Source organism: Taudactylus pleione, unplaced genomic scaffold, assembly GCF_031769625.1.
Source record: "Taudactylus pleione unplaced genomic scaffold, aTauple2 ptg000053l, whole genome shotgun sequence".
Lineage (NCBI taxonomy): Eukaryota > Metazoa > Chordata > Amphibia > Anura > Myobatrachidae > Taudactylus > Taudactylus pleione.
Genome location: NW_028284455.1, coordinates 40,430,435 through 40,457,551, shown reverse-complemented (window position 1 = coordinate 40,457,551; position 27,117 = coordinate 40,430,435). Strand labels below are relative to the sequence as shown.

Genomic DNA, 27,117 nt, shown 5'->3' with positions numbered 1-27,117 from the left:
CTTCTGATTGTGCGTTCCACAGTCTGAGACGCACCACAGACTTCCTGTTTTGATCCTAACTGGAAATACGTTTCTGTGGCTTCCGGTTGTGAGTTTCATAGTCTGGAACGCACCATAGATTTTCTGTTAAGTCCTATCACAAGAGTGTGATTTACTGAGCACTAGAGTGTAGCTCGCTTATTAGCGTCCATAAATCTAAAGTGTCTGTGCAAAAATATATATACAGAAACAATATTTTTTATATATAAATTACCATAATAAAAATGCACACATAGTCCTAAAATACTTAAAAATGGGAAGTGGGACTCTCACATATATTAAAAACATAAAAGGATATTAAAAGGAACCATTTTAGCTCACTAAGTCCCCATTGAGACCGTTCGGTATAAGCGTCTTTAGATCATAAATGTATTTAATTTCCGTTTGTGCTAATACATTATTAAGATGTTTCTTTCTCCAATGGTTCTCTACATGTTTAATACCTAAAATACTTTTTATAAAATTACAGGACTGGTTATGATGTTCCTTATAATGTATGGATAGGGCATGTTTCTCAAATCCTTTTATGATATTTCTCAGATGTTCAGCCGATCTCTCTTTAAGCATTTTCGAAGTACGACCAACATATTGGAGACCGCAAGTACACTCAATAAAGGTAAACACAGTTCCTGTTACACGTTATAAAATCCATAATATTATATGTGACTCCCGTATTTTTAGATGTATATTCCACCGTTTTAGATTGTTGTTTTGTAAAACTCCTACATACGATACAGATGAAACCCTTTGGTCTTAATTCTCCCCGTTCTTTTTGGTGGGATGGCACTTTTTACTATCTTATTTTTAAATTTGGGGCCTTTTTATAAATAAACTTTGGTTTTGTTGGAATAATGGGATTGAGAATTGTATCCCGCATCAGAAGATACCAGTGTTTCCTAATAGATTTTATTAGCTTAGCACCAACTCTCATTGACTGAAGCTCATCTAGTATAAATTTTCTATTCTTAAAGATCTTTCCCTAATTAGGACAGGACTATCCAATCAGCTATGTCCTTAGGGTATTTAAGATGGCTCCCACCACCATCACATACACCTTGAAAAAGACTCTTATATGTGAGTTGAAACGCGTTGGTGAAAAGGATATCTGGATGACCTATTGCTTTGGGGACAGAGGAAATACCTACCTGGTTGCATGCCGATACAGTCATGCAGATTTCTGGTCCCGGAAAGTGTGAGCTTCAGTCATGTGAGTATAGGTGTATTTTCAATGCACCCACCCCTTTCGGTACGCCTTGATTACCTTATTTTTATTGGTGGAGTTTTTATCATATTGCATTATATACACATATAAATGTATCATATGTATGAGAATTTTTTATATATTGTGTGGAATTAAAACTTTATAGTATTGCACTATTTTTGGATCCCTTTTCTTCTCTCTTCTATGTCATTATATGGATGCGGAACATTGAGAGATTAAGAAGTGTCCAGTACGTTGAATTGACTATGATTGGAACGATATCCTTTTTTCTGAAAATCGGTCTGAAGATAGAGGAGTTTATATACCCTGTCGGGTGAACTTTGTTTTATTGCATTCTTGTGTATTGGTATATGTGATACCTATCTAATATTTAGTTTCTCTTACTTATGTGGTAGCGCTTAGTGATATACCCTTGTTGTTATATCAATGTATTGGTTCTCTAGGGACTCCATTCTATCACTACATAGCAGCAACCGAGTGAAGTGCAGGTCCCTAATAAATTTCTGTATAGACCGGTATAATAGGGTTATAGTGAGAGGAAAGGGAAAGGCATAGGCCGACAGATTAGAAAAATCATACAGACCAACAGCGCTAGCAAAAGTCACATACTATGCAGAAAAACACTAACTGCAAAAGGGTGTTACATTCAACTACTCAGGTTATGTAGCGCTATAGCCGACCAGATATTGCTTCTGACTCCTGGGAGAGAAGCCATAGATACTTCCAACTGCACTGGAGTCTACATATTTTGATCCATTGCTTTACCTCCCATCAGACACATCACAGTATAGAAGTAAATAATATTGTTAATAGAGTCCAATAGAGAGGGGTGCTACCAAAGATTAAATATAGATGCAAAAACTTGAACAAGGAATGGGAAAAGAATCTTATAGCTAGGTGCACTCAAGCAATGTATTGAATATTAAAATATAACTTTTAATAGAACATATAAAATGTTTTATTGTAATAAGCACATGTGAAGCTAGCGAAATAAAAACAAAACATAGATATTGTAATAAGCACATGTGAAGCTAGCGAAATAAAAACAAAACATAGATGTGTTTTGGCCTGTGACAAAGCTATCTGTATAGCGAAACGCGCGTCGGCAATTCCGCTGACGGAGCGCACTAGTGTATAACTACTCATTACTGTGCTATCTAATACTGTTTGACTCCGTACACGGAGCAGTCGAGCTAGTGCAATGCAGTTTGTTTGTTTGTAGGTCTGCGGGAGACCAGATACACTGTGCATGTGTGTTATGTTAGATGCGTACACTGCCTATTAAACACAGGCTGAATGGAAACCATCTCCCTAAGACCATCTCACTATGTATCTATACCACAATACCCTTATCTAGTGATACACTGACTCCGCTGGATGTCAGGTCCCTGACGGCAGTGATTATAGGAGCAGTGTTGTAGAACCGTCACTGATACATATATATAGGATTGCCTAACCATATTAAAGATTTTTTTATCCATATATATAACCTACTAACAACAATGGTTAAGGGTGATAATACATGGAAAATATATGTATAATATTATTGTGGTTAGATATTTATATTAAGAATAACAATATGTTGCTACAATATCGGCTTTTGGATACAATTAATATCCAATAATATCTTTGGCAACTAAAGCAAGTATTGCAACATTATTGGGTTACAACTACAGGAGGAAACTCTGTAAGAGTTATTTATGGTCTATAAACAACTGCACACAATATAATAAGAATAGCACTACCTCCAATTATTAATTTATGGTGAAAAGCACAGACATATTTTGGATGCCAGTTTATCTACACGTCAGCGGAATTATATTTTAAACACTTGTATTTATCTATTTCTCTTCACATTCTTATCTATGTTTTGTTTTTATTTCGCTAGCTTCACATGTGCTTATTACAATAAAACATTTTATATGATCTATTAATAGTTATATTTTAATATTCAATACATTGACTCCTGGGAGAGGTATGTAGGGGGACCAGACCCAGCATTTTCCAGAGAGCTGTGGCTGAGCCTGCAGAAAATGGCCACCAGAGACCTGTGAGGGGGCGGGATCCAAGGAGGAGAGCAGCTCAGAGCGTCCAGACCGCGGTGGAATGATGCAATGAGCTGGGGGAGTGGCCGCTGTAATAGGGAAAGCTGACGTCCCCTGGCTGATTTTTGGCCACTGGGACGCTGGATTCCAGCACCAAATGTACCCTGGTGGTCTAGTGGATCACGCGGTCGAGGCCGGTGTTCACTCTCAGCACCTCCGGTCTGTCCCCTGAGACCAGAGGTAAGACTGCCCAGCCGCGGGCTACCGCAAGCGGTAACCCACCTTACCTGTCCCCTACATCCGAGTTGCAGTCTGGGGTTCTCCGTGGGGCCGGTAGCAAGGTCCCTGGGAGCACCGACGAAAGTACCAAGCGATGATGGAGTGGTAGCATAGACGCTTGGTGATGGAGTGGCAGCATAGACGTCCTAAGGACAGTCTGATGCTGCGCACTCAGTAATACAGATAAATAAAATTAGAAATGATAAAAATAAAGCTTTGGGCTGCATAAGGCAGCCACTATTATAAAAGGTGATCCTTTTATAAAAGCTCCTGCCGTACACCAAGCAAACTGATTTGCCTCAGGCTCAGGGGCAGGGTTTAGGGGGGAGGGACCATTTCATCTTGGCAGTTGAAAGCTTAAATATTTGGTGCCCGGTCCTTATCTACCACCTACACCCCATGGTATCCCTGTGGATCCCTATGGACCCTGAAGAAGAAACACATTTAAGAACCAAATACTTAATATCAAAGAATAATTGGCATACATTTGCTAAATAAAAAAAAAAGAGAAAAAGTGATTACTTTTATCAGACTAGTCCTAATAATTCAATTACTTAAGAGGGTATGTTCTCATTATGTCAAAATTCAGAATGTGGACACCAGAATGTGATTGTGAATGTTGACAGTCACACTGTCCACAGTGCAGGTTTAGGATTAGGGTTCTACACTAGAAAAACACTATATCCACATGCCGACTGTCGACATGCACAATTTCGTCATTTTGAATATCAATATTGACCATGTTGACATTCTGAATGTCGACATAACATCGTGTGTAGCAAGTGACTGGATTGACAGCAGCTCCTGTCTAATATCTACCGCATACAATATGCAACCTCAGAGGATGATATCTCTGTAGGCTGTAAAGCAGGGGTGGGCAATAAGCGGCCCTCCAGATGTTGCAGAACTACACATCCCAACATGCCCTGCCACAGTTTTGCTATTTGAAAATGCTGAAACTGTTTCAGGGCATGCTGAGATGAGTAGTTACACAGCAGCTGGAGGGCATTTATTGCCCACCCCTGCTGTAAAGCATGGTTCATATGTGGAACACAACTTTAAATATGAGAAGGGCACCTTAATCCAAAGGAAAGTGAAAAGTAAAATATAAGGTATAGTTGTTAGTCCAAAAAGAATTGCTGTTACAGGACAGCTACCTCCACAAAAATAAGCAAGCAAAAAAGAAGCTAAATTGTACATCTCTGTAGTTGTAAATAAAATAAAAAAATCACAACAGCAACCCCTATCTCTGATTTATGTCAACAAATTACGCAGACTACTGCTCAAATGTTATACTGTATTTTATTTCATTCTTGAACTGTATAATGTACATTTTACTTTGCTGTTCAATAAAACAGATTTAGAAAAAAAAAAAAAATAGTGTAAGAGGACAACTTGAATACCAGATTTAGTATAAAAACTGTGCAAATTGGAAATTACGATTTATTATATTAAAAATCCACAAAGAGTAAGAAATGACCAATACAAATTACAATATAAACACCCAGGAGTTAAATAAGAACATATTGAGTAAATAAGTTACATAAGAAAAATATAGTAATTGTAGAAGAAAAAAAAAACTAGGTAAAATAAATCCAGCAGTAATAGTTCAAATAAGGATAATCCCTATTATGAAAATGTGTAGTCCATATGATGATGCTCAATTAATTATATAACGGCAAGCCATCGGAAAGCCTTACAATAAACAGTAGCCAGTCAATCCCTCCAATAAAGTAGGTGGAAGAGCTGATGCTCTGTAGCAGTCTATTTCGGGACAGCACGTAATAAAGGACAATAACCATTTTCTGTCAATGTAAAAATGTTTGTAAACATTTAGTGATTTTAGATTGAAACTTCAGAAATAGTGTGGGCATGATTTTTCTAGCGATCACAAAATAAATAGAAAACAAATGTTCTGGATGGACAAACTTCACTATGGAGCACTAACCTGTTGTACTGGATACACATGTTGTTGCATAAACTGCTTTACTTGGTGCAGAACACTTTGCCCTTTGGCACTTAGAAAGAACAGCTCCCCAGGAGAGACTGATAACTCTACGACTGTGTTGTCTCTTAAACAAAAATAGTAATATTTTGTTATTAACAGAGATAATATTGTCATGCTATTCAGGGACATATTACCAGCGATATAAACATTTATAGGCATTGTCATTAATATGGACATATAGAAGAGTTTCATAGCCCTTCCCAAAAATCCGATTAGTCTTCTAAATCCAATTACTTTTCTGAATCCACTTCCCACCTGGATTCATGAGGGTAATTTGCCCAGGAATGGGATGGGGGTAGGAAGCTATAGAGGGGAGATAACAAGGCAGATGTGTTGAAGTGGAGCAGAATCTTTAGGACAGTTTATTTTTAGTGGTGTAAATGCCTAATTTGCAGGTATTGATGGAAGGTTGTTGTAGAAAGGCTATGAGCAGACTGTAGGGCAGAAAAGTAGGGAAAAATGCTGCTTTGTGAGATCATCTAAAAATCAAAATATGCCATAAGGTTTACAGTTGTACGGAGCACCCTAAAGGAAAGGCTGGATTGTTCAAAATGGCAATCAGAGGAGAAGGAGGTTATATTTCATTAGAGCAGGGATGGGGAACCTCAGGCCCGGGGGCCGTATAAGGCCCTCGGAATCATTTGGTCTGGCACTCTGAGCTTTTTTCTGCTAGCCTCATCTGGCTAGCAGGGTGCCTAGAACGGCACATTGCAGCCAGAATCTATGCAGCAGTGCCGCCTGAAGCGTCCTTAGGACGCTTCAGACGGTCACACCGCTGTCCTTACAGCTCCACGGAGCATCCTCAGGTGCTCCGTGATGTCACATGGAGGGGGCGTGGCCTGCACCGGGCCCGCAAATAATATTATATATATCAAAATGGCCTTCGGCAGAAAAAAGGTTCCCCACCCCTGAATTAGACGAACACCGAATAGAACAGGAGGGGCTAGAGACCCCTGTAGAGGTTTAAGTCATAGCAAAGCATAGGTGTGAATTAGAAAAAGGCCAAGTAGTGTATATGTACCTGCACTTTATATGTACCCAAATTCTAAAACCAAATGGGGAATGCCAAAAAAGAGCACTGTGCCAGCTGAATTAGCTGTATAATAATGTTTCTTAAAGTTAGGTATAATGATAATAATATTTTACAAAAGAAAGTATACAGTGCACAGCTGCACAAAAATAGTAATTGAAATCTCAAATGGCTACAATAATATTATTAATTAAAAATAAAACCCTTATTCAAAAAAAAGCTCAAAAGCTCTAAAATAAAAGAAACACTGATCCACCAAAAGTAATAAAGTCACTTCAGTAGATATTGCCAGGACCAGTGGTAAAGCTGGGTACACATTAGACAATGTATAGCCAGCATGACATAACCGACGACGGGACCCGGCATGTGGCAAGTGCATACACACTTGCCGATGCCGGTTCCGACAATGGGAGGGTTGGTTCATGCTACATTCTGCAGCATGGCATCGTTTGGACATCCCCCGTCAGCCCTGTAGCAGCGACCCGCGGGAGCGTGCATATCATTGGTACACTCTAGGCGATGTACCCGATATGTTGCTCTGGTCCGTGGGATCGGACTAAATATCACCTAGAGTATTACCCAGTATAACAGTCAAGTTCTGAGATACTATGGTATAGATTAAAATCAAAGCATGGAAACAATTGGTTCAATTGAATTACTTTGATTAATAAGGATAAGTTAAATAATTGTATAAAGTCAAACGAAAGTGCTTCTGAGATCTACTTAATCCGGATAGACAGAGAAGGGTAAAAATCAAGTTAAGACAAAAGGATTTTGGTAAAAATCTTCAGATCTACATTTTACAGGTACTGTATACCTAGCGGTTCCAAGCATCCCACCAGAGACTTTTTTTTAAAAAAATATGCATCTTATTCACATCACTATTGGTACAATGCAAGAGTACACTGAATACTGACCCTGGCATTTCATGTGCTGCTTTGTGCAACTCTGTTAATAAAATGGCTAAAATTAGCAAAAGACAGAGTTCAGATACGAGTGACCCCCGCCATGCCTCATGCCATGTATCGTTATGTTTAATCTGCAACTTCATACCAATTACTTTGCGACAAAAGTACTAATCTAGTGTGTCTGGTACAATGTAAGTGACTTTGTATGTAGCAACAATGCAAACAAGAAGCAAAATTCAGGAAAAAATATGAATTTCTTCCTGTGGTGGCGCATCTAAGTCGCACCAAGCGTCTCATGCCATATGGCACAAAAACACTAGGTGAATGAGATACCTCGGTACAGTGTAATGGGGCACTATCAACTGCCCAAATTTGTGAATTTATAGTCTTTCAGAATGACAACTTTAGCACTGGTGTTAGCTGCATCAAATGATGCACCTTTCAGGATAGAGTTAAAAAAACTCAGTAAGTCTACGATGACAACAAGGTTTCATCTTCTGAGATGGGGAGTTCAACATAAGAACATCATCAGGGGAAAGCTTAAAGACGTTACAGGATGCTAGGTAGGGGTGAACTCAAAGAAACCTCTGTACGGCCAATTAAGATTTTAGTGCATAGTGAAGAATTTGCAAAACTCTGCTGTGATGTTTTTCTGAGTCAGACCAGATGGCCCTGCTTGTCCTTCGTGCATGAAAAGACATTACAAAATTGCTTCAATCTAAGTTTAGCAATCCCAAAAGTATCTTACATGAGTACTTAGATGACATCATCACAATCTTAATTTGAAACTGACCAAACTCTAGTGGGTATTGGGTGTAAGTGGCAAAGAGTGGGAGGTAAATGAACTAGAAAATGAAATGTGCCTTTACACTTGGTAAAAGTTGATAAGTCCTTAGTGAACTTAAGAAGCCAGAAAAAAGGGGATTTAGGTAAGTGATAAGAAAAGGATTATGACACATACTGTAGGTAGTACTAACTAGGGTAATGTAATAATTAGTAAATCTCAGGGTTGGCTGGTTTAAACCAAATTAATTTATTTTTTTTAAAACCACTTGTTTTTTATTATGCTGTGACAAGAAGTACAATGCTGTGACTGATATTATTCCACATTCTTGTTGCTTCTGGTCTTTATCTGAACAAGCTGAACCAATGCAGTAAATCACACACACTACAAAGATATAGGGAGTATGAACCAGATAAGAGAGCTGCTAAATCTGCCTTGCATCAAGCGAAGACTTCTCCCCCATCAGGAAAGAAAACCACAGCTAACATTCTCAATCTTAAAGAGTAAACATCAACACATAAAACAGGCAATATACAGAGAAACACCTCATGGTTTAATCTCCATGAGTGCTAGAAAGACAGTCTCTGTATCATCTTATGAATGGTGGACGAGCAAAAAAAAGTTAACCCCAATGTATTTCCCATTATTTAACAACTTCTGACTTTCTGACTGCTCAAGCATCTTCAGCTAGTGTAGAAAGTTTTTTTCTTCTTTTGGTTTAGTTAATTTGAAGCTTCGAAACAGACTGGGAACTGAAAAGGCCTCTAAACTAGTGATTTTATTCAAAATGTTTAATGCCAATGACGTTTCCAATGCTAATGCTGAACTCCTTTTATTGTGTTTGTGTGTTTCTCTGAAAAGTGCTTTTGTGTGTTTTAATTAAGTTTAGTCTAAAATTGGTTTTATTGAAAGATGTCAAATACATCATATCAAACCCCAATAACTTTGATTTGTTAATGTTAGAAAGCATTAAAACGTGATTGATCAAGGTTTCTAATACATAGCAAGATTCATTTTTTTTTCCATTTAAACATTAATGCCAAAAAACTGGTTTAAACAAAAAAAAAAAAAAAAAACGGCTTACGGTTTTTTTTTTTTTAAATAAAAACTGTTTTTCTTCCAACCCTGGTAAATCTATATAATAAATCGGGAATGGCTGTCTCTTCTCTGTTATGTGTAACTAGACTCGCCAGTAGCCCTTTGACAATGGTTTCCACTGCTGCGACGGGGTAACTGGACACTCTGTAGAGCTTGCTGCAGGGTGCGGTGGGGGGGGGAAGGGGGGGGGGAGAGAGGGAGTGGGAAACTAAAGGCCCAGCGAATGACAGGTCACAAATACTAGTTAGACATACTATGGAGTAGATGTGAATACAAAATATCTTTAAACACAATACACATATTTTGAAGCAAATGTAAATACTGAATACAGTATCATGCAAATATCTTTTAGCAGTATAACCCAAAATTAAAAATTAAAAGTAAAATATATAATATTTATATCCACTTTGTCAGTGAATTTTAGTGCGGTCTGAAAGTTTTCTCTTCTTCTGTACACTGACTAGAAAAAACATATTATAAAGAAAGATTTCCATACCTACATATAATCACTGAAGATGTACACCTGGCTGCCACCAATATTTTTTCTTTAACTTAAAACATTGTATTCTAAGAATGACATCCATTAGCAGTGCTGGATCAAATAGCTATGTGTGCTCTTACAAATTAGCAACTCTGAGTGTATAAGGGACCGTTTTAAATGAACCACGACAATAAGCGGGGATGTAGTCGGCATACGGGATGCAGGCGGTCTGAATACCGGCGCCGAAATCCTGACAGGTCGGGATCCCGGCCCCAGTATCCCGACTGCCGGCATCCCAAAGGTAAGTATCGGGGTGTTATGGGGAGGTTAGGGTTAGGCAGGGGGAGGGTTAGGCACCGGGGAGGGAGTGTTAGGATTAGGGTGCAGGGAGGGGGAGGTTAGGTTTAGGCACCGCAAAGGGAGTGTTAGGTTTAGGGTGCGGGGAGGGGGAGGTTAGGTTTCGGCACTAGGGGGGGACGTTAGGGTTAGGCATCGGGGAGGGAGGGTTAGGGTAGGGGTTAGAAAAATACTCACCGCTGTTCTCTATGGGTTTTGGGATTCTGGCTGTCGGGAATGCCGCTGTCTGTATTCTGACCAGCGGCATCCTGACAGCCGGTATTGCCTCTGCAATGTGTTCAATTATAATTTGACTATAAAGTATATCTTCTTTCCATGATAGTGGAGACCTCTGATCATAATGCTACTAATTCTAGCTCAGGGACGGAATGGGACTATAAGACATTGTCAGTCATGGAATCCAAGGTATATGTCATCTTAGCCAGGCGTATGGCACCAGAGCAAAATTTGTGAAAAGCTTGTCGAAGTTCAGGAAAGTTACCATGAATCCTGCAAGTATTCGGGCTGCTGTAAGACCCTTCAACTCGGAGGAATTTAACACCGGACCCCTTTCCAGTGCAGGCTGCAGGACTATGCCTGTACATTGCTCTACGGAGGACTCGAGGAACAAAGTTCTGATTTCCAAAATCAAAGTCTACTGCTTCAGGGTTTGGCTAATATGCTAAGGAGCCAATTTCAACTTGGAGGGTGCAATGGACACCTGCGCAGGATCCTGCAAGATGCTTTTGGCAAAAGATTGAAATCTCTAAGTGCAGATTTAGTGGAATCAAGATGGAAAGGGGGGCTAAGCCTGATGGCACTCCAGCAGTGTGAGTGAGATGGGTGGAAAAACACCTTCCTTGCCAGTGAGTGTAAAGTTAACAGAGTGACCAAGGTCTAGGCTGATTTACATTCAGGATACTTAAACAATCTGGACTGGTTATAAAAAAAGGAGGCTGGAATACCCCCTGCAAATATGTGTGTAATAACTTTATACAAAGGACAGTAAAATCCCAAGTAATTGGCTCTTTTAATTGCCTTCTATTATTTTTTACTTTACTATTATCATTTTATTAAACTCAATTTTTATTCGGGAGAACCCTGCATAATATGCAGAATATAAACGAGGAGGGGACCACAATGTCCTGGAATTGGATCTAGTCATAGACTTACTGATAATTATAGAAGTCTTTTGGAGGTATTTGGAACCTTGAGTATAAAATGAAAGAGATTGTGCTATTTATTACCGTTTAGCCAGTTTGAGCCCATTTTCAGCCATAGGTTGAACCATATCAGCAAATATACTAGCATTCTCCCCACTGGAATTCCCAAGGAGGAATCTTGCGTGGATGCCCTAAATAACGAAAGTGAAGGAAAAAACTAAAGTCAAAAGGAAGTGGGAAATGTTCCTTGTTTTAAGTAGCTCTGCTCAAAACCATATCTAAATAAAATATAAATCACAGGTATTTATCTCTGCCTTCAATAATTATTGGACGGTTAGACACTGAGTTTAGGTCTGCAACGGACATAATTCCACCCTTTTAACCAAAAACTCAGTAATGTTGTCATTGCAAGAATGGTTAAACTGTTCTGGTCTGGAATAGGATGAGGAGTAATCACATAAAAGGCTTAAAGTGGTTCCATTTTACTTGGTACCTGAGCTGACTTATGCATGTATGGAACGAAGGCAGTGTAAATTTTACATACATGGTGGAACTTACCTGTAGTATCCCAGCCAACTTAAATGATGCAAGAGCAAGAAAAAAGTTCCAGTCTTGAAATGAAGCAGATACACCACGACGGCGGATATAAATGCTCTTTATATCCTCAAACGCAGGTATTCCTAGAAAACAGAGCAACTCAGGTATTCAGACTTAAGATTGATAGCACTTTATCCACTGCTCGTATAACTCATTAACAAACTACTACAAATATACTTGCTACTTAAAAGACATATGGCATTTTATCTGTTCTTTGTGGTACAACCAGATAATTCAGTCGCCAGAGCACTTAAAATGTCTTCTTCCTCCACTAAGGGGCACAGGGAGGACAATGAGTATACCCTGGAGAGGAGTGTCTTGGCACCAAACAGTTAATTTAATTACCTAGCTGCCCAGGGCTTCCTCTCCCCTATACCCCGTCCCACAACCAGTTTTCAGATTGGTGCCGGCAGGAGCAGGAATCAAATGCAGGGGGGAATGCTTGTAAGTGGTGCCCGATATATTTAATTATTATTTGTTTACAGAGGGGCAGTGAATGGCGTCATATGGATGCCATCAGTGCCGCTCCAGCAACCCCAATGCTGCGGCGGCAGCACCGGCAACTGGGTTGATGACTTCCATTGTGGGCTCCATAGAGGATTACACTCACCTTCCAGAGCCCGCAGCCAGACACAAGGGGGCAGGTAAGCTTCAAGCAGGGAGCCGCATACTTGCAGCTTTACACGATCAGTGTGTAGACAACAGGCAGTGTTGGTAGTGTCGATCTGAGGGTCCCTGCTCTGTACACTAGACCACCATGGCATTTAGAATGGAAACACTGATTGTAGCGGCAGTGGCCATTGTCCTGGGGTCCATACTAGAGGGGGAGGCAGGCTCCTCCTGTTAGCCCATCCCCCACACCCAAGCACGTTCCCTCAGTACAGACAGCCTGTCTCAGATGTTCACCTCTCCGCTCTCCTAATTAAAAATGGGCATCCAGTTTAATTGCATTTCCTGCCTCAGCTCATGCAGGGAGAGAAGTTTGGGCTCTTGACTCCACTATACTTTGTTGATGTAGTAACTGATTATATTGTTAATCTCCTTCCTGCTGTTGCTGGATTGTTGAGCAGTATTTGTCCACTATTCTGGTTCCGTGTGCTTGTAAGAGTTAAGTGCTTTGGGCCTGTAGGTGTACTGCTGCTGTGTAAAGATCACACTGAGACACCCCAATGGTCACTGCTTTTTCTCTTATTTGTGCAGCCCATTTATAGTGTATTGGTGCTGCTTACCACTCTTTGGGCTAGATTCAATTCAATTCAACTGTTTGGTCCGACTAAAGGATATCTTCTCACACCCCCCTGAGGGTGCGAGGAGAAATCCGACAAAAGTGCCGGCCGTGCGGCTGGCACTTTAGTTGGAGAATGCCAGTTCTCGCAACTAAACATCCATATTAAGTTGCGAGAACCAGCATTCTCCGACTTAACTGGCAACTGTCAGACCAAATAGCGCGGTGAATTGTGAAATATTAATACACAAATAAATAGATATATATCTGTATATAATATGTGCAAAAAGTGTTTCATATATAAAATATATAAACAAATTTACTTTTAAAACAATAAACAAACTATCCCCATATAAAAAAGGGATAGTATACAAACAACATAAAAGAATGTGCAAGTACAAGTTTAAAAATTATTTAAAAGATACAAGTAAATAAGACTGAAATTAGCTTATCTGATCATAAAAACTGGTAAGTTCATGAGAGAAGGTAAAAAGCAGGAGCATCCAACTCGTTTCGTCCATGTATTGGACTTCTTCAAGGGATGGACTTGTACTTGAACATTCTTTTATGTTGTTTGTATACTATCCCTTTTTTATATGGGGATAGTTTGTTTATTGTTTTAAAAATAAATTTGTTTATATATTAAACACTTTTTGCACATATTTATTATATACAGATATATATCTATTTGTGTATTAATATTTCACATATTTATGCATTGTGTTAACACTTATTGAAATATGGCGAACAGATTGTCATTTTTGAGAGTTTAAGATTATATTTATTCACTTGGCACTTTATATTTTAGCATGTTATTTATACAAGGTTATACAAGCACAATTGGCGCTCAGATTCCTGTTCCATTAATTTTATTTGTTTTTGTGTATCAGATTACCACTGATACAATTCCTACTGGTTGAGCTGACACCCATATCATTGGGGAGTGCTTGATACATTTTGGTTTTATATAAATAGTAAAATAAGATACATAGAGGGGACCTATAACAAGAAGTCTCTATATTTGATTGGCGCTGTAATCTTCATTTGCACTATATATATATATATATATATATATATATATAATCTCCCCATACAACGATGGCCTTTGTGTCTTTTGCTTCGCAGATACATGCAGTGAGACTCCTTTCGTGGTGTCTAGTCAGGAACTAGTTTGGGCTTCAGCACGGACACAGGTAACGTCTCAATTAGTTGATAAGCTTGCAGCCAGAGCCAGACAGTTAAGATTGCAAGCCCACAACAAGGAGCGAGTAAAAAAAGAGGGGAATAAGAAAGGCCGGCACAAACAGAGGCAAGGTGCGTAGAAAACCGGTATCACAGAAACGAACCTTCGCAAGCCAGGTGCATCAGGGTACTTACCGATAAATCCCTTTCTCTAATTCCACTGGGTACACTGGAGCTCAAGACAGTGGGTTATAGACGGTGATAGAACATAGCCTAGCACTTTAAATAATTTAGAAGTGTGACTGGCTCCTCCCACTCTTTGTCCCATCAGCCCCAGTTTAAGAAATTGACCACTAGAGAAGATGGACGACAACAGGAAAACGAGGAGAAGGTGAAGTCCACAGAACGGAATAAGAATGACTGAAGGAGAACAGAGGAACCCACTGCAGGGAAAACATGCAGCCACACAACCATAGAAGGTACCAAACCCAACGGTAGGTACGCAGCGCTGGGCGGGCGTCCAGTGTCCCCTGTGGAATCGGAGAAAGGGATTTATCGATAAGTACCAAAATCCTGTTTTCTCCTTCATCCACTAGGGGACACTGGAGCTTAAGACAGTGGGGACGTCCCAAAGCCAACCTCCCGGGTGGGAAGCGCGGAGAGCTTGCCAATCCCACAGCCAAACCGAAACAGGGAGCGCCAAGAACCGTAGGCCCAATGGGAAAGCAAAAGCTGAGGATCAAGTGCCGTAGAGAGCAGGAAACAATCAGAACTCCTCATTGAACAACTACAGAAAATTCCACAACAGACAGCGTAGTCGAATGGAACAGAACGGCCATCTAGAGGAGAACAGCAGACAAGTGTCAGAACACCATAATCTCAGCTGAAAACAAACCAACCCGGACCTTTGGTAGCAGACAGCCCCAACAAGAATCCATAGAAGGCAGTAATACGAGAACAAAACTCAAGAAAACCGTACCAGAGCCTAAAAAAGGAAGATGCTACAGTCGCAGACAGCAGAATCCCAGCACTGCCGGGCATAATCAAATCATATAGCTATATGTAGAATTATACAGATCTACAGATAGAGTTGATCCTGTTCACAGACTCCTCTAACAAGTAGTATACATGACAGCCAAAGCCAAGAACCGAACAGTCGATCAGGACCCTTCTTGAGGTCCAACAATGATGGGGTTTTCAACCAGCGCAAGGGTTCGTTTATAGAAGTCTCAACGAGTGGAGATCCCACTGGGCATGATGCAGAGGCGGCATCAGGAGGATTGAGACTACAACTCCTTGCAAAGGTTCAGACAGCAGTACAACAAATTCTGGAAACAGAGGGATAAAACAGCAACTGGAACCCTGAAGGTGAAAAGAAAACCACAGCAACAAACCCCAAACAACAGACAACTTCCAACGTGACAGAAGTGTGTAGTCAGTAACAGCTACTGGCCCTAACCTAGTATGAAAACAACCGGGATACCCTAGCAGTTCACAATCACGGATACAATAGCCACCCAGTGACAGCAAGCATCCTGTACAGCGAGGCTAGAGCACTAGGACAACCATGAAGGTACCGGTCAGTGTGATGAAAATATCAAGCAATACTGAACAGTAAAACCAACAAGGCCTCCTGCATGGAACATAGTGACTGTCACACTTTAATGTAAAAATGTGCACTAGCCCATAGATGCACCTCACTCCAGAATGTAGCATAACCCCAACAGATTCTAGTAGAATAGTGTCTCTAATCTCTATGTAAGAAGTATGAACCCACACGCCAGGAAAGCTCTAAAGTGTAGCCAACTGACAGGTACCATAAAAAAGCGTATGGCTGCTAGGACAGCAGCTAGGGAGCAGAAGGGAGAATAATGGCTATGCAATGTCAGGATGCATTAATAGAAGCATCTTCCGAGGCTTTAGTGGGCTAAGCCCACTTACCTGTGAGCGACCAGAAGCCCTCTGGACGCTACGTAGAATGTCAATGACCTTTTCCATCTCACAGCAAACCGCCTTGTCAGGCATAGAGAGTAGCTTGCTTCGGTGGTCTAAGGGCCTGATTCAGAGCCGCTCGTAAGCGGCCGCAGGTTCGCTCCGAGCGATGTTCGCACATCTGCGCATGGGTTGTAATATGCATCTGCGAACCAGTCAGTGCGGTCGGAATTCGTGTGCTCGCAAAATAGCGAATGCCTGCTAATTTGAGTGACAGGATGAGGCGTTTGTGGGTGGTAACAGGGGAAGGTGCTTGAAAACGGCCGTTTTAAGGGTGTGCATAATTAACAAAGCAGCGTCATCGACCACGTCACTTGGTTGTCTTTTAGCCTGAACTGCTCGCATGATTGCGGTAGGAAAATGCTACCACAAGAGTAGCGAGCAGTTCATACGCCGTTCGATGTACTCGATTAATCTAATAAATAGCGGAGATGACGTATGATGCGAGCGGCCAGGGGGCGTTTTTTTCAAAATAGCGAGCGCATGTTTCGTTCGCTTGTTCAGACCGCAAAGAGCGAGCGCTTAATTTAAATATCCGGCCCCTTTTTCAGACCGACCGTCTGCAAATAGCGTCCGGCTCTGAATCAGGCCCTAAGACCCAATGCTCTACAGCTTGGACTTCAGTCTGGAGAAGTTGCAGTAGAAAATACTGCAGAAACTAGCAGAATTGTTAGTGGAGACATCAAGATCATAAAACAGGACCGCATTTTATACCCGAGAGTGTTCCATTAGAGATGTGTATTCATATAGAGATTATACATATACCCCCCCAAAAAATGGTCGGCTAGTGTAATTATCATTACATTAACACTTATAATTGTGAAGTGCGTATTAGCAGAGGCAAAATCGCAGTATAGCGTAAGATATTAACTAAGACCCTGTACCGGGTCTTACATATTTGAGAATGAATCTCCCCAGTGACCCGTGACATTTATAGTGGTCACAAAGAGAGGGATATTGAAAACAAAACAATAAAATTGAACCGAGGGTCAAGGATTTACTTGACGCCCACCAATATAATACAATCCAGACTCTGCCTATCTCGGCGGGTTGCCCTCAGGCCTTTAGACATAGTAGCAGTAACTGCAGTCTGTTGTAATCTAACCAATTAGCCCTGAGGATGGAATAGAAACTGTATTCTCTATGTTCTGAAAGGAAATCTACCTAAGGGCCACTGCTTTATAGACTTCTCTTGCTGAGTTAGCTTGTTCAGTCTGCGACAAATCAATAAATGGAGTATTAGAATTTATACTGAGAAGGGTACCTGTACATAGACAAAGAATGTGTTAGGTATCCCAATTAAAGAAGGGATATATCTGTAGTCATAACCCCAGGTAGGGTTATAACAGGTTTTCCCGATTCTTATGATATATTCATACAAAGAATGGGAATATATCATTATATACACACACGTACATACATACAGTACATATACATAGTTGCATGAGAAGTCAATCTCTTCAAAAGAAAGAGTAGTGCCAACAAAGTAAGTTTACTGTCAGACTCCTGCACCTGGAGATAAGCATGCTTATATTGCACTTGGGCTACTGCATTCTTAAGGCCCCCATACATCAGCAATTGATTGCAGCAATTCTGCAATTTGCAATCGATTGAAAAAGGGAAAGATTTTATACACAATCGATTGCAAATTGCAGAATTGCTGCAATCAATTGCTGATGTATGGGGGCCTTTAGGCCCATATTCAATTAGGGGCGAAAAGTCCAGTACTTTTCGCCGACATTGCTGGTTTTCCATGCGAAAAAGTATCGCACTCGTCCCCGCTTACCCCCGTATGCAATTAGAAATCAGCGAAAACGGGACCTGGCAAATTCGGAACTGGCTAAAAGTGCGGTCAGATTGGAGAAATCAGACTGACACTCCAAAAGATGCATTGACATTGCAGATCACTGTAGCTACCCCCCGAAAAGGCCTGCTGAAAGTATATGGGGTACTTGTTGTTAATAGCTACTAATTAGCGTCTTTGCAGATGTGGTAAAGAATAACATTTAGAAGGTTTTTTTGCAGAAAAAAGTAGACCCAGCAAAGTTGGGGTACACGAAAATGGGTGCTAGCATATTAAAAGTTGCCTAAAAAAATCCACCTGCCACAAGCACCTGCAAAATCCTTGGGCATCCTTTAGGACGCCCCTGGAGTCTATTTCGCTAGTTTTTAAGTTTGTCCCCCAATTTTGTACTTTTTCAAAGTAATTTTTTGGGGTGTTCTTAAATTATTATTTTTTTACTGTTTTTGACACAGTTTAGCTTTGGGGGCCAAGGGTGCAGGGTGGTTCCGGCAGCTTTCATAGGTGAATCTTTTTCGCCTTTCCAATGCATTGATTTTCCGCAACGGCGAAAAAGTCTATGGAGTTGAATACGAGGATAAGTTTTCACCGGTCATAATGACGTCACCGGCGATACTTTTCTGCAGAAACAGGCTTTTCGCACCTAATTGAATATGGCCCTTAGAGTCGTATTCAATTAGAGGCGAAAAGTTGGAAAGTTTTCGCCTGTCCGACTTTCCGCCTCATTCGCCTGTTGCAGAGGCAAAATTATTCAGTGCGTGTCCCCGCTTTTCACCTAATTCAATTGCAAAACAGGCGAAAAGTACTGAAAGAATTGTGGAAATCAGTCTGTATTTCAGAAACAGATGCACTAACGTAGGGAATCAATATAGATGTGTACTAATAGCCCTAATAAAACTATTTTGGCTACTTAAGTTGTGTAAATTGCTTGCTATTAGCGTCTTTGTAAAAGTGGTGAAGAATAGCATTAAGCAGTATTTTTGGGTGAAAATAAATAGTCCAGTCAAATATGGGGTACTTGAAAATGGGTGCTAGAATATTTTTATGTCTTTAAAGTGAACTTTTTAAAAACATGAAAAATCCAACTGCTGCATGCACCGGCAATCCAAAAAACACCTGACCTATACTTGCAACCCCCTAAGAAGCCTATTTAGCTAGTTTGTCAATCTGCTACAGCGTAGGGGGCAGGATATGAGCCCGCTTTGGAGGCAACACCAATGCAGGACTATGGCAGGGGCCACCATCCCAGCCTGAATTAGCTTATGCAAATAGCAAACAAGTTGGGCATTTAATCCAACACACTATGAGGCCAGCAAGGCTAACCACAGCACCAACTATGTCCCTGTATCACTATTAAAACAGGGACCCTGGGGCGTGACTTGGCGGCCATCTGGAGGAGACGTGGTCTGAAGGGGCTCATAAGAAAAGAGGCTTTAAATTACCCCTTTGGACATCCTCACCGTGATCCAGTGTCCCCTGTGGGCTCCCTGTTGCCGCCCAACACCTGTGAGCCCCCGGTGGTAGCAGCCACGGAGCCGAAGAGGGTCTCGTACCCTCTTGCAGGCTGTGGCCTATAACTTCCATAGAAGCCGGGACCTCAATTTCCACGGCAGCCGGTGGATCGTGGGCCGCGCGGCGGCGCTGAAGCCCGCTGCTGCAGTCTCCCCTGCTGCCAGGTACCTGGAGGATCCTGCTTACCTGCCCTCCCGGTCCTGAATAGACCCCTGGAGGCTGCCTGGGTCTGCAGAAGAGGGCCGCCCGCCATCTTGGTACACCCTGCATAGCCTGGATGCGGTTAGGGAGCTGAAGAGTGCTCCATATACATAATAATCCTGTTTCTCAGCCTGTGCTGCTTCCTGGCCATCCTCACTCCCTTCCCCTTCAGCTACCCAGCAGTTGTTCCCCTATCAACCAACAGACAGAATACTTAAGAATACTCCTGTCACATGGCTATTATTTTGAAGTGAATCTTTCATTTATACACAGGAGCCACTAGTTTCTTTATTATTGGTGCTGTGCTTTATTGCACAGATATTGACAGGGTAGTGGCAACTGAATCACACTGTGGTCAATTATTGTACCTATATTGCTGAACAGTAATTTTACATGTGGTTCTGCATTGCTTCTACACTCTCCCACAATTATAGCACCTCTAGCTCCCTCTGGTGGTGGCTTGATTGAAATTCATCATAATCTAGTTACTGTCGCAATTAGTTTCAAGCACACTTCCCAAATACAAGGATGTTATGCACATGTAGACAACCTTATGGTTTTTATTTTCTTGTTCTGATACGAGATCACGTCAAGTTCTGTTCTCTGATATGATGTGACGACATTCCCGATGGCTGCCTAGGTCCATAGGAGGGACAGTGCCTAGAGATGACCCGTATTTTCTCCTAATTGGTTGAATAAATGAGAATTGTACACAGATTGCTGCTTAGGATACATACTTACTGTACGTCTTAAATCCAGAATGGGAAAAGACAAGAAACAAAGGTCCAAGTCGGAAGTAGGTAGAACCGACAGCGGATCTCAACAAGATATGCGTCAGTTCCTAAAGTCTGCTGGTACAAATGCATCAGGGGCGACTTCAACGCCATCTTCCCCTACTATATGGAGAGTCCATTAACAGAGGAAATTGCGGCGGCCCCACATGGGGTGCACGCCAACCAGATCTGGAAGCTTCCTCCCTGGGTTCAATATAGACAGCTGGGCTTCTATCTAAGCATAGCAGGAGGCTACCAAGCGGCTGCGTTTCAAAGGAGCGCCACGCACAGGGGGAATATACAAACTCCACACAGTTAGGGTCGTAGTGGTAATCAAACCCACAACCTCAGTGCTGTGTGACAGTAAAGCTAACCATTACGCCACAGTGCTGCCTACATTAGGCTGGACTGGAGCATAATTGCTATGCCACAAGCATCTGCAGAGTGGAGAGAAGGAGCTGTCATCTCTCACAATTAGCGCTTCTAGCTGAAGCAGCCTACGGTGCCCCCTCTATAATTAGATGGCAGGACTCCCTTATAAGGAGCACACCGGGGCATGGAGGCACGCCGTGGCCAGTATCCATCCCCTAGATAGCGGGATGTGGTGGCCCTCCATCTATCAGCACAGCGTTGCTGACTTACTTGTACTGCCCTCTTCAGAGTAGGACGTTAACAAACCTGTCATAGGAACTGAACCTGTGACAGCTGCAATCTGAAGGTGCAATCTACAAAATTGCGGGGCCGCGCTGTAAACTCCCTGCTACGGGAAAAGCGAGATGCCGCGGTCTCCTTTCCAATAAAGGGGAGGAGGAGGCGCGCCAAGGGGGGGCGGTATTTGTGAACAGCGGAACTTAGTGGTGGTCTCCTCCTCTGATAACAGAGGAGGGAAGCAGCCCATATCCTGTGACCACCTCCTGCTAGACAAGAGGAAGGGAAAACTCGTACACAGTACAGCCCCCCGTAATAGCTGGCACCAGTGCCTTATCCCGGAGAACCGGCGCTGCTTAAAGGCGCAGTGTTTATACTTACAGGCTGCTGCAGCCGGGATGCTGGGCTGAGGGGGCGGCGAGGAACCCGGACACGAGCTGGTGTCAGCTGTGGCGGGTCCTTGCAGGGTCCGGTGACTCCATGTGTGTGACCCCTCCTCAGGGTCAATGGACACAGGTTGTAGTAGCCGTGGCGGTGCCCTTCCCGGCAGCTCCCACTTAGCAGACAGACTGCCACGGTAAGCAGTTTACCTGTCCTCATGCTTGTTTAATAAAAAACAGATTAAAATTAAAAAATATATGAAAAGGCTGGAGACAGCCTAATGTGCTACCGCCTCTCTCGGGCACATTTTCTAAACTGGGACTGATGGGGCATAGAGGTGGAGGAGCCAGTCACACTTCTAAATTATTTAAAGTGCCAGGCTCTACTCTACCACCGTCTATACCCCACTGTCTTGAGCTACAGTGTTCCCTAGTGGATGAAGGAGAAAAGGATTCAACATAAGTCCTCCTTTTTCAAATGAGAAAATACTGCAATTTTAGAAATATGTATATGCACTTGTCATGATTAAACATCACATCTACTCAGAATGCAAACACCTGTCCTCTGTCATTCTACATCTAGAAGCTTGTAATTATGTACAGAAAGGTATAAAGGTATTTTGCATATAACGAACTCTTCATGTTGGAGAGTACAACTGGTGAAACCTTACCTTGGTAGTAATAATCTGAGTTCTGTTTACCACTTTGGATTAGGGTGCAAAAATTTGGCACCAGTTTGGTGTGATATAGAGCTTTAGTTTGTTTCATGAAACATGTATTACAGATTGTAATAGTTAGCAAAAATGTAAATATGTTATCCTCAGTCCTACTGTACATTATGTTTTCAAATGCACAATATCATTTTAAAACATGGGGTGCACAATTAGGTATATAATACTTTATCTGAAGGCTTTCCAGTCAGTTTGCAAAGGTTTCTTTCAATGCATTTCAAATGGAATATAAAACTGAGATTTGTGGAAATATATCACCAGGATGTAGGGTGACAGAGGTAATGGGGCAGCACTCTGCTTTCATGATTTTATTTAGCATGTTAACAATATATGAACAGGTGTATTTATTTTATACAGATGAGATGTGGAAGAGGTGAAACCATGGACTGCCAAGGTGGAGGCCATGGCACAGAAACAGTGTAGGTCAGAGTGCAAAAGTTGTAAACCTGAGTCTGATAGGAGTTTTATATTTTCATTTTCAATACTTACCCTCAATATCAGCAAAGGATTTGGCACTTGTATGCCCAAATAGCCGAACTTCTCGAGGCCAAAAATAGAGTGAAGTGAAGTAAGCTAAGTCTGACATAGAATGTCCAATTGTGGACAGCTCCCAGTCCAGAACGGCTACCACACGGGCCTACGGTACAGTATTCAGAACAAAGTAATATGAATCTTATCATATAAACATACATATAAAATAAAAAACTACTATTGTATAAAATTAGAAATATATTATATAGTATTGAAACAGAAACCAAGAGAAGTTACTTTAGCTAAGAGGAGAACTTAGGGCTGTATTCAATTAAAATATTGCCTAAAAACTTTTCGCCTAATTCAATTCCATGACGATTCGCCTAAGCAGAAACTCGGTGCATTGAATTCTACAAAACTGATTCTCCAATGAATAGCAGGTTAAAAGAAGTGCAAAATCTTTATTTTGGGGTGCAAATGTGGGGAAACGACTCAGAACCCTTGGGAAAGGAAAAATCTGCAAAAAACACAAAAACCTGTGGGGGGACAAGCATAAAAACTAGTGAAATTGGCTTCTTGGGGGTCCCCAAGTATAGGTCAGTTGTTTTGGGGATTGCAGGTGCATGCAGCAGGTGGATTTTTCACGTTCTTAAAAAGTTCACTTTAGTGACATAAAAATATGCCAAAGTACCCCAAATTTGACTGGACTACTTATTTTCACCAAAAAATACTGCTTTATGCCATTCTTCAACACTTATGCAAAGACGCTAATAGCAAGCAATTTACATAACTTAAGTACCCAAAATAGCTTTATTAGGGCTATTAGTACACATCTATATTGATTTCCTATGTTAGTGTATCTTTTTCTGGGGTACAGACTGACTTCCCAAATTCTTTCTGTACTTTTCCCCTGTTCCGCATTCGCCTATTTCCTTTTTCGCCTGTTTTGCAATTGAATTAGGCGATAAGCGGGGACGCGCATGGAATGAATTCGCCTCTGAAACAGGCGAAAACTTTCCGAATTTTCGCCTCTAATTGAATACGGGTCTTAGTGGGCATTATTTATTACACTTAGTATTTTGTTTTTATATCTATCATCCTCTTTCAAGACGTTATTTTCACCAGCACCTTTTACATAACTGTGATGTGTCCATGCTATGCACAGCTGATGCTAAAATATAGTGCAACCAATACAGTTAGTTGAGACAAAGGAATGCACCCTTGCTGTGCAGACTATCTATGAAAATATAAAAGCATAGCTACTGCAGCACCATTTGCACCTATTGTTACATGAAATATATGAGTTCATCTGGGGAGTAGAAGCTTAGAAGGGGAGGGGTCAGGGATTCTGTAGGACAAGCTATTTAAAAGTGATTAAAGTATTATAGGGAGCACACTTGGGAAACAATATGTGATTTATGGCAGTAGAGCCTTTTCCAACTGAAAAAAGACTTGTCCTTTCACATGTTGATATAAACTGTTGTGAGATGCGATGTGCTCCTTAAAGGTGTATGAAGTGCATTTCTGTAAAACATTTTTCTACAAATTCAAATGTAAATCAATGACATGTAGTACTGTCTCATTATTAAGCCATAAATGAAGATTTACGGAGTAGTATTGCAGAAATACAACGTCCATGTTGAAATAAATGAACATATTGGTCCTAAACAGGTATTGCCCATTTCTGGTTGAACCTACTAACCTACAAAATGTTGTGTAAAGTTAGAAATACCAAGGGTAAGTTGAATGTTATGTGCAAAGCAGACAAATACCCCAAATGAAATGTGATGCATACCCACAGAGTGTATATAGTTTGTAAAGTGTGAATAGTGTTGTTGGTTTGATAGACAAGTTACCTCAGTTTCAAGTTACCTCAGTTTGGTGGAAAATTATGTTATCAATCCTGAAATCTCCATGGATCAGAGACTCTTCGGTATCACTGCTTGGTAAGTTCCCCATCAGCCAGTCAGCAAGCTGGTTCATTGCTGGAATATCCTGATGTGCAGCCCTTTCATACTGCTTCTTCCAGGTAGTTACCTGTAATGTTTACACAAATTTGCAATGAATATGTATACTTTTATCAGATATTTTTTTTTTTCAATATCCTTAACACAAAGCCATACAGCAGAGGACATAAATGACTCAAGCTCCATAGTTGTGAATATTACTGCTACTTTACCAGTGCAGTAAGTATTACAAACCATTGCGGGTCACTGGAACACTGGGACTAGAAAAGTCTTGCACTGGAAAAAGGTTATTTTAACATTGACTCTAAAAATCAAAGCTCCTCCCCTCTCTACCTCCACAGGCTACTAGGAGACTAAATAATTTTCTTACAAAAGCCCCGAAGGACAGAGTTAGGAGGAATTGAACTGAAAGAAGATAAAACAGGGTTCTCCAACCACAGACAACTGTTGAAAAAGAACCTTTAACAATGAGAACAGAAGTGTAAAACGAGTGGGCACCCAGTTACCCCCAAAGGATGTAGAAGTATAAAAAAAAGATTTATGTGCTTACCTGTTCAATCCTTTTCTTTGATTCCAGAGGGGACACAGGCTTTACACTGGATATAAGCTGGGCATCAAATCGTTAAAACTAGTTCTTTCAAGCCCCCCCCCCTTCTTTCTCCATAGGGGACACAGGCTTTATGCTGGGATGTCCCAAAGCTAATCCCCTAGGGCAGGTGACGCTCCTGGGCTGCGCTGAGAACCCTTCGCCCAAAAGTCACATCGAAGAGGCAAAGGTGTCAAAGGAATAGAACTACAGAAAAGTATTGGCAGAGGACCTCCGGTGTAGAATTCAAAACCTGAAAAGGGACCACAATCTTTTGATTGATGTGGAACCTGGAAACAACATTAGGAGGGTAGCCTAGTCACATACAAAAGATAGCTCTGTCCTGGTGAAAGATGAGAAACGGAGAGCAACAGGACAATGCGCTGAAGTCCGACACTCGCTGGGCAGAAGCTATGGCATTAAGGAAGACAGTCTTCCAGGTATGCCAACAAATATGCACTATGTATAAAGGCTCAAAAGGTGAAGACTGAAGGGCCTTAAACACCAAAGATACATTTCAAGGAGCCACCGGCGGTATAAGTGGAGGCTGTATGTGGAGGACACCATGTAGGAAAGTCTGAACCTCAGGTAACAGCGCAATCTGTCTCTGAAAGAGAGCTGAAAGGGCTGACACCTGCACTTTCAATGAAGCAAGGTGGAGGCCCAAACTCAGTCCCGCCTGCAAAATGGAGAACTCAAGAGAGTCGGAAAGACTTGGGGTTAAGATTCCTAGCCTAACAACAGTCAAAGTAAGTCCTCCAAACCGGATGGTAAATTCTAGCCGAAGAGGGCTTACGGGCATTGAGCATAGTGTTAATGACTGACCCCTTAGCTCTTAAGATAGATGTCTCAAGAGCCACCCCGTCAAAGCACGGGCCCTGAGACAGAAGATCTGGCAGCAGTGGAAGACGCAGAGGAGCGTCATCGGAGAGGCCCTGAAGATCCGCATACCAAGCCCTTCACGGCCCATCGGGAGCAACTAGGATCACAGTGCCACCCTCCAACTTCAACTTGCGGAGGACCCGCGGAATCAAGAGAGATTTGAGGGAAGATGTAGAAGAGAGGGAAAGTCCACTGAATCGCCAAGGCATCCACCAGAAAGTCCTCCGGATCTCTGGTGCATAAGCAATATCTCGGAACCTGGCAATTGTGCCGAGATGCCATCATGACTATGTCCGGCAGGCCCCAGTGAAGGACCAGGAGTTGAAAGACATCCGGATGTAGAGCCCATTCGGCTGAATGAACATCCTGGCGGCTTAGGAAGTCCGTTTCCCAATTTTGCACTCCGGGAATGTAGACCGCGACAGGGACGGAAGATGCCTTTTCACCTACAGAAAAATGCGACCGACTTCCCTCATGGCGGCGCGTCTGCAACTGCCGCCCTGATGGTTTATGTAGACGACAGCCATCGCATTGTCGGAGTGTATCTGGACCGGGCGACTCCAGAGAAGAGGCAAGGCTAGACAAAGAGCTCTGTATACCGCTTGGAGCTCCAGAATGTTGATCGGCAATTGACTTTCCTGAGCCGGCCACGAACCCTGAAAAGTCTGTCAACAGGACACCGCCCCACACTCCCGAAGACTTGCGTCGATGGTGAGGAGGACCCAGTACTGAACCCAAAAGGGACGTCCCCTGGTCAGATGGAATCCCTGGAGCCA

At 41.8% G+C, this 27,117-nt stretch overlaps 1 protein-coding gene across 1 annotated transcript in view; it reads right to left on the bottom strand.

The window, feature by feature from the left end:
* ACAD11 (acyl-CoA dehydrogenase family member 11) overlaps nucleotides 1-27,117 on the bottom strand; it is a 190,789-nt gene that overhangs the window by 127,462 nt on the left and 36,210 nt on the right. The window contains exons 5-9 of the mRNA XM_088462815.1: nucleotides 24,779-24,943; nucleotides 22,925-23,072; nucleotides 11,952-12,073; nucleotides 11,478-11,584; nucleotides 5,534-5,657 (exon numbers count right to left, since the gene is read on the bottom strand). Of these exons, the coding sequence (XP_088318941.1) occupies nucleotides 5,534-5,657; nucleotides 11,478-11,584; nucleotides 11,952-12,073; nucleotides 22,925-23,072; nucleotides 24,779-24,943 (666 nt within the window). The remainder of the gene's footprint in view (nucleotides 1-5,533; nucleotides 5,658-11,477; nucleotides 11,585-11,951; nucleotides 12,074-22,924; nucleotides 23,073-24,778; nucleotides 24,944-27,117) is intronic.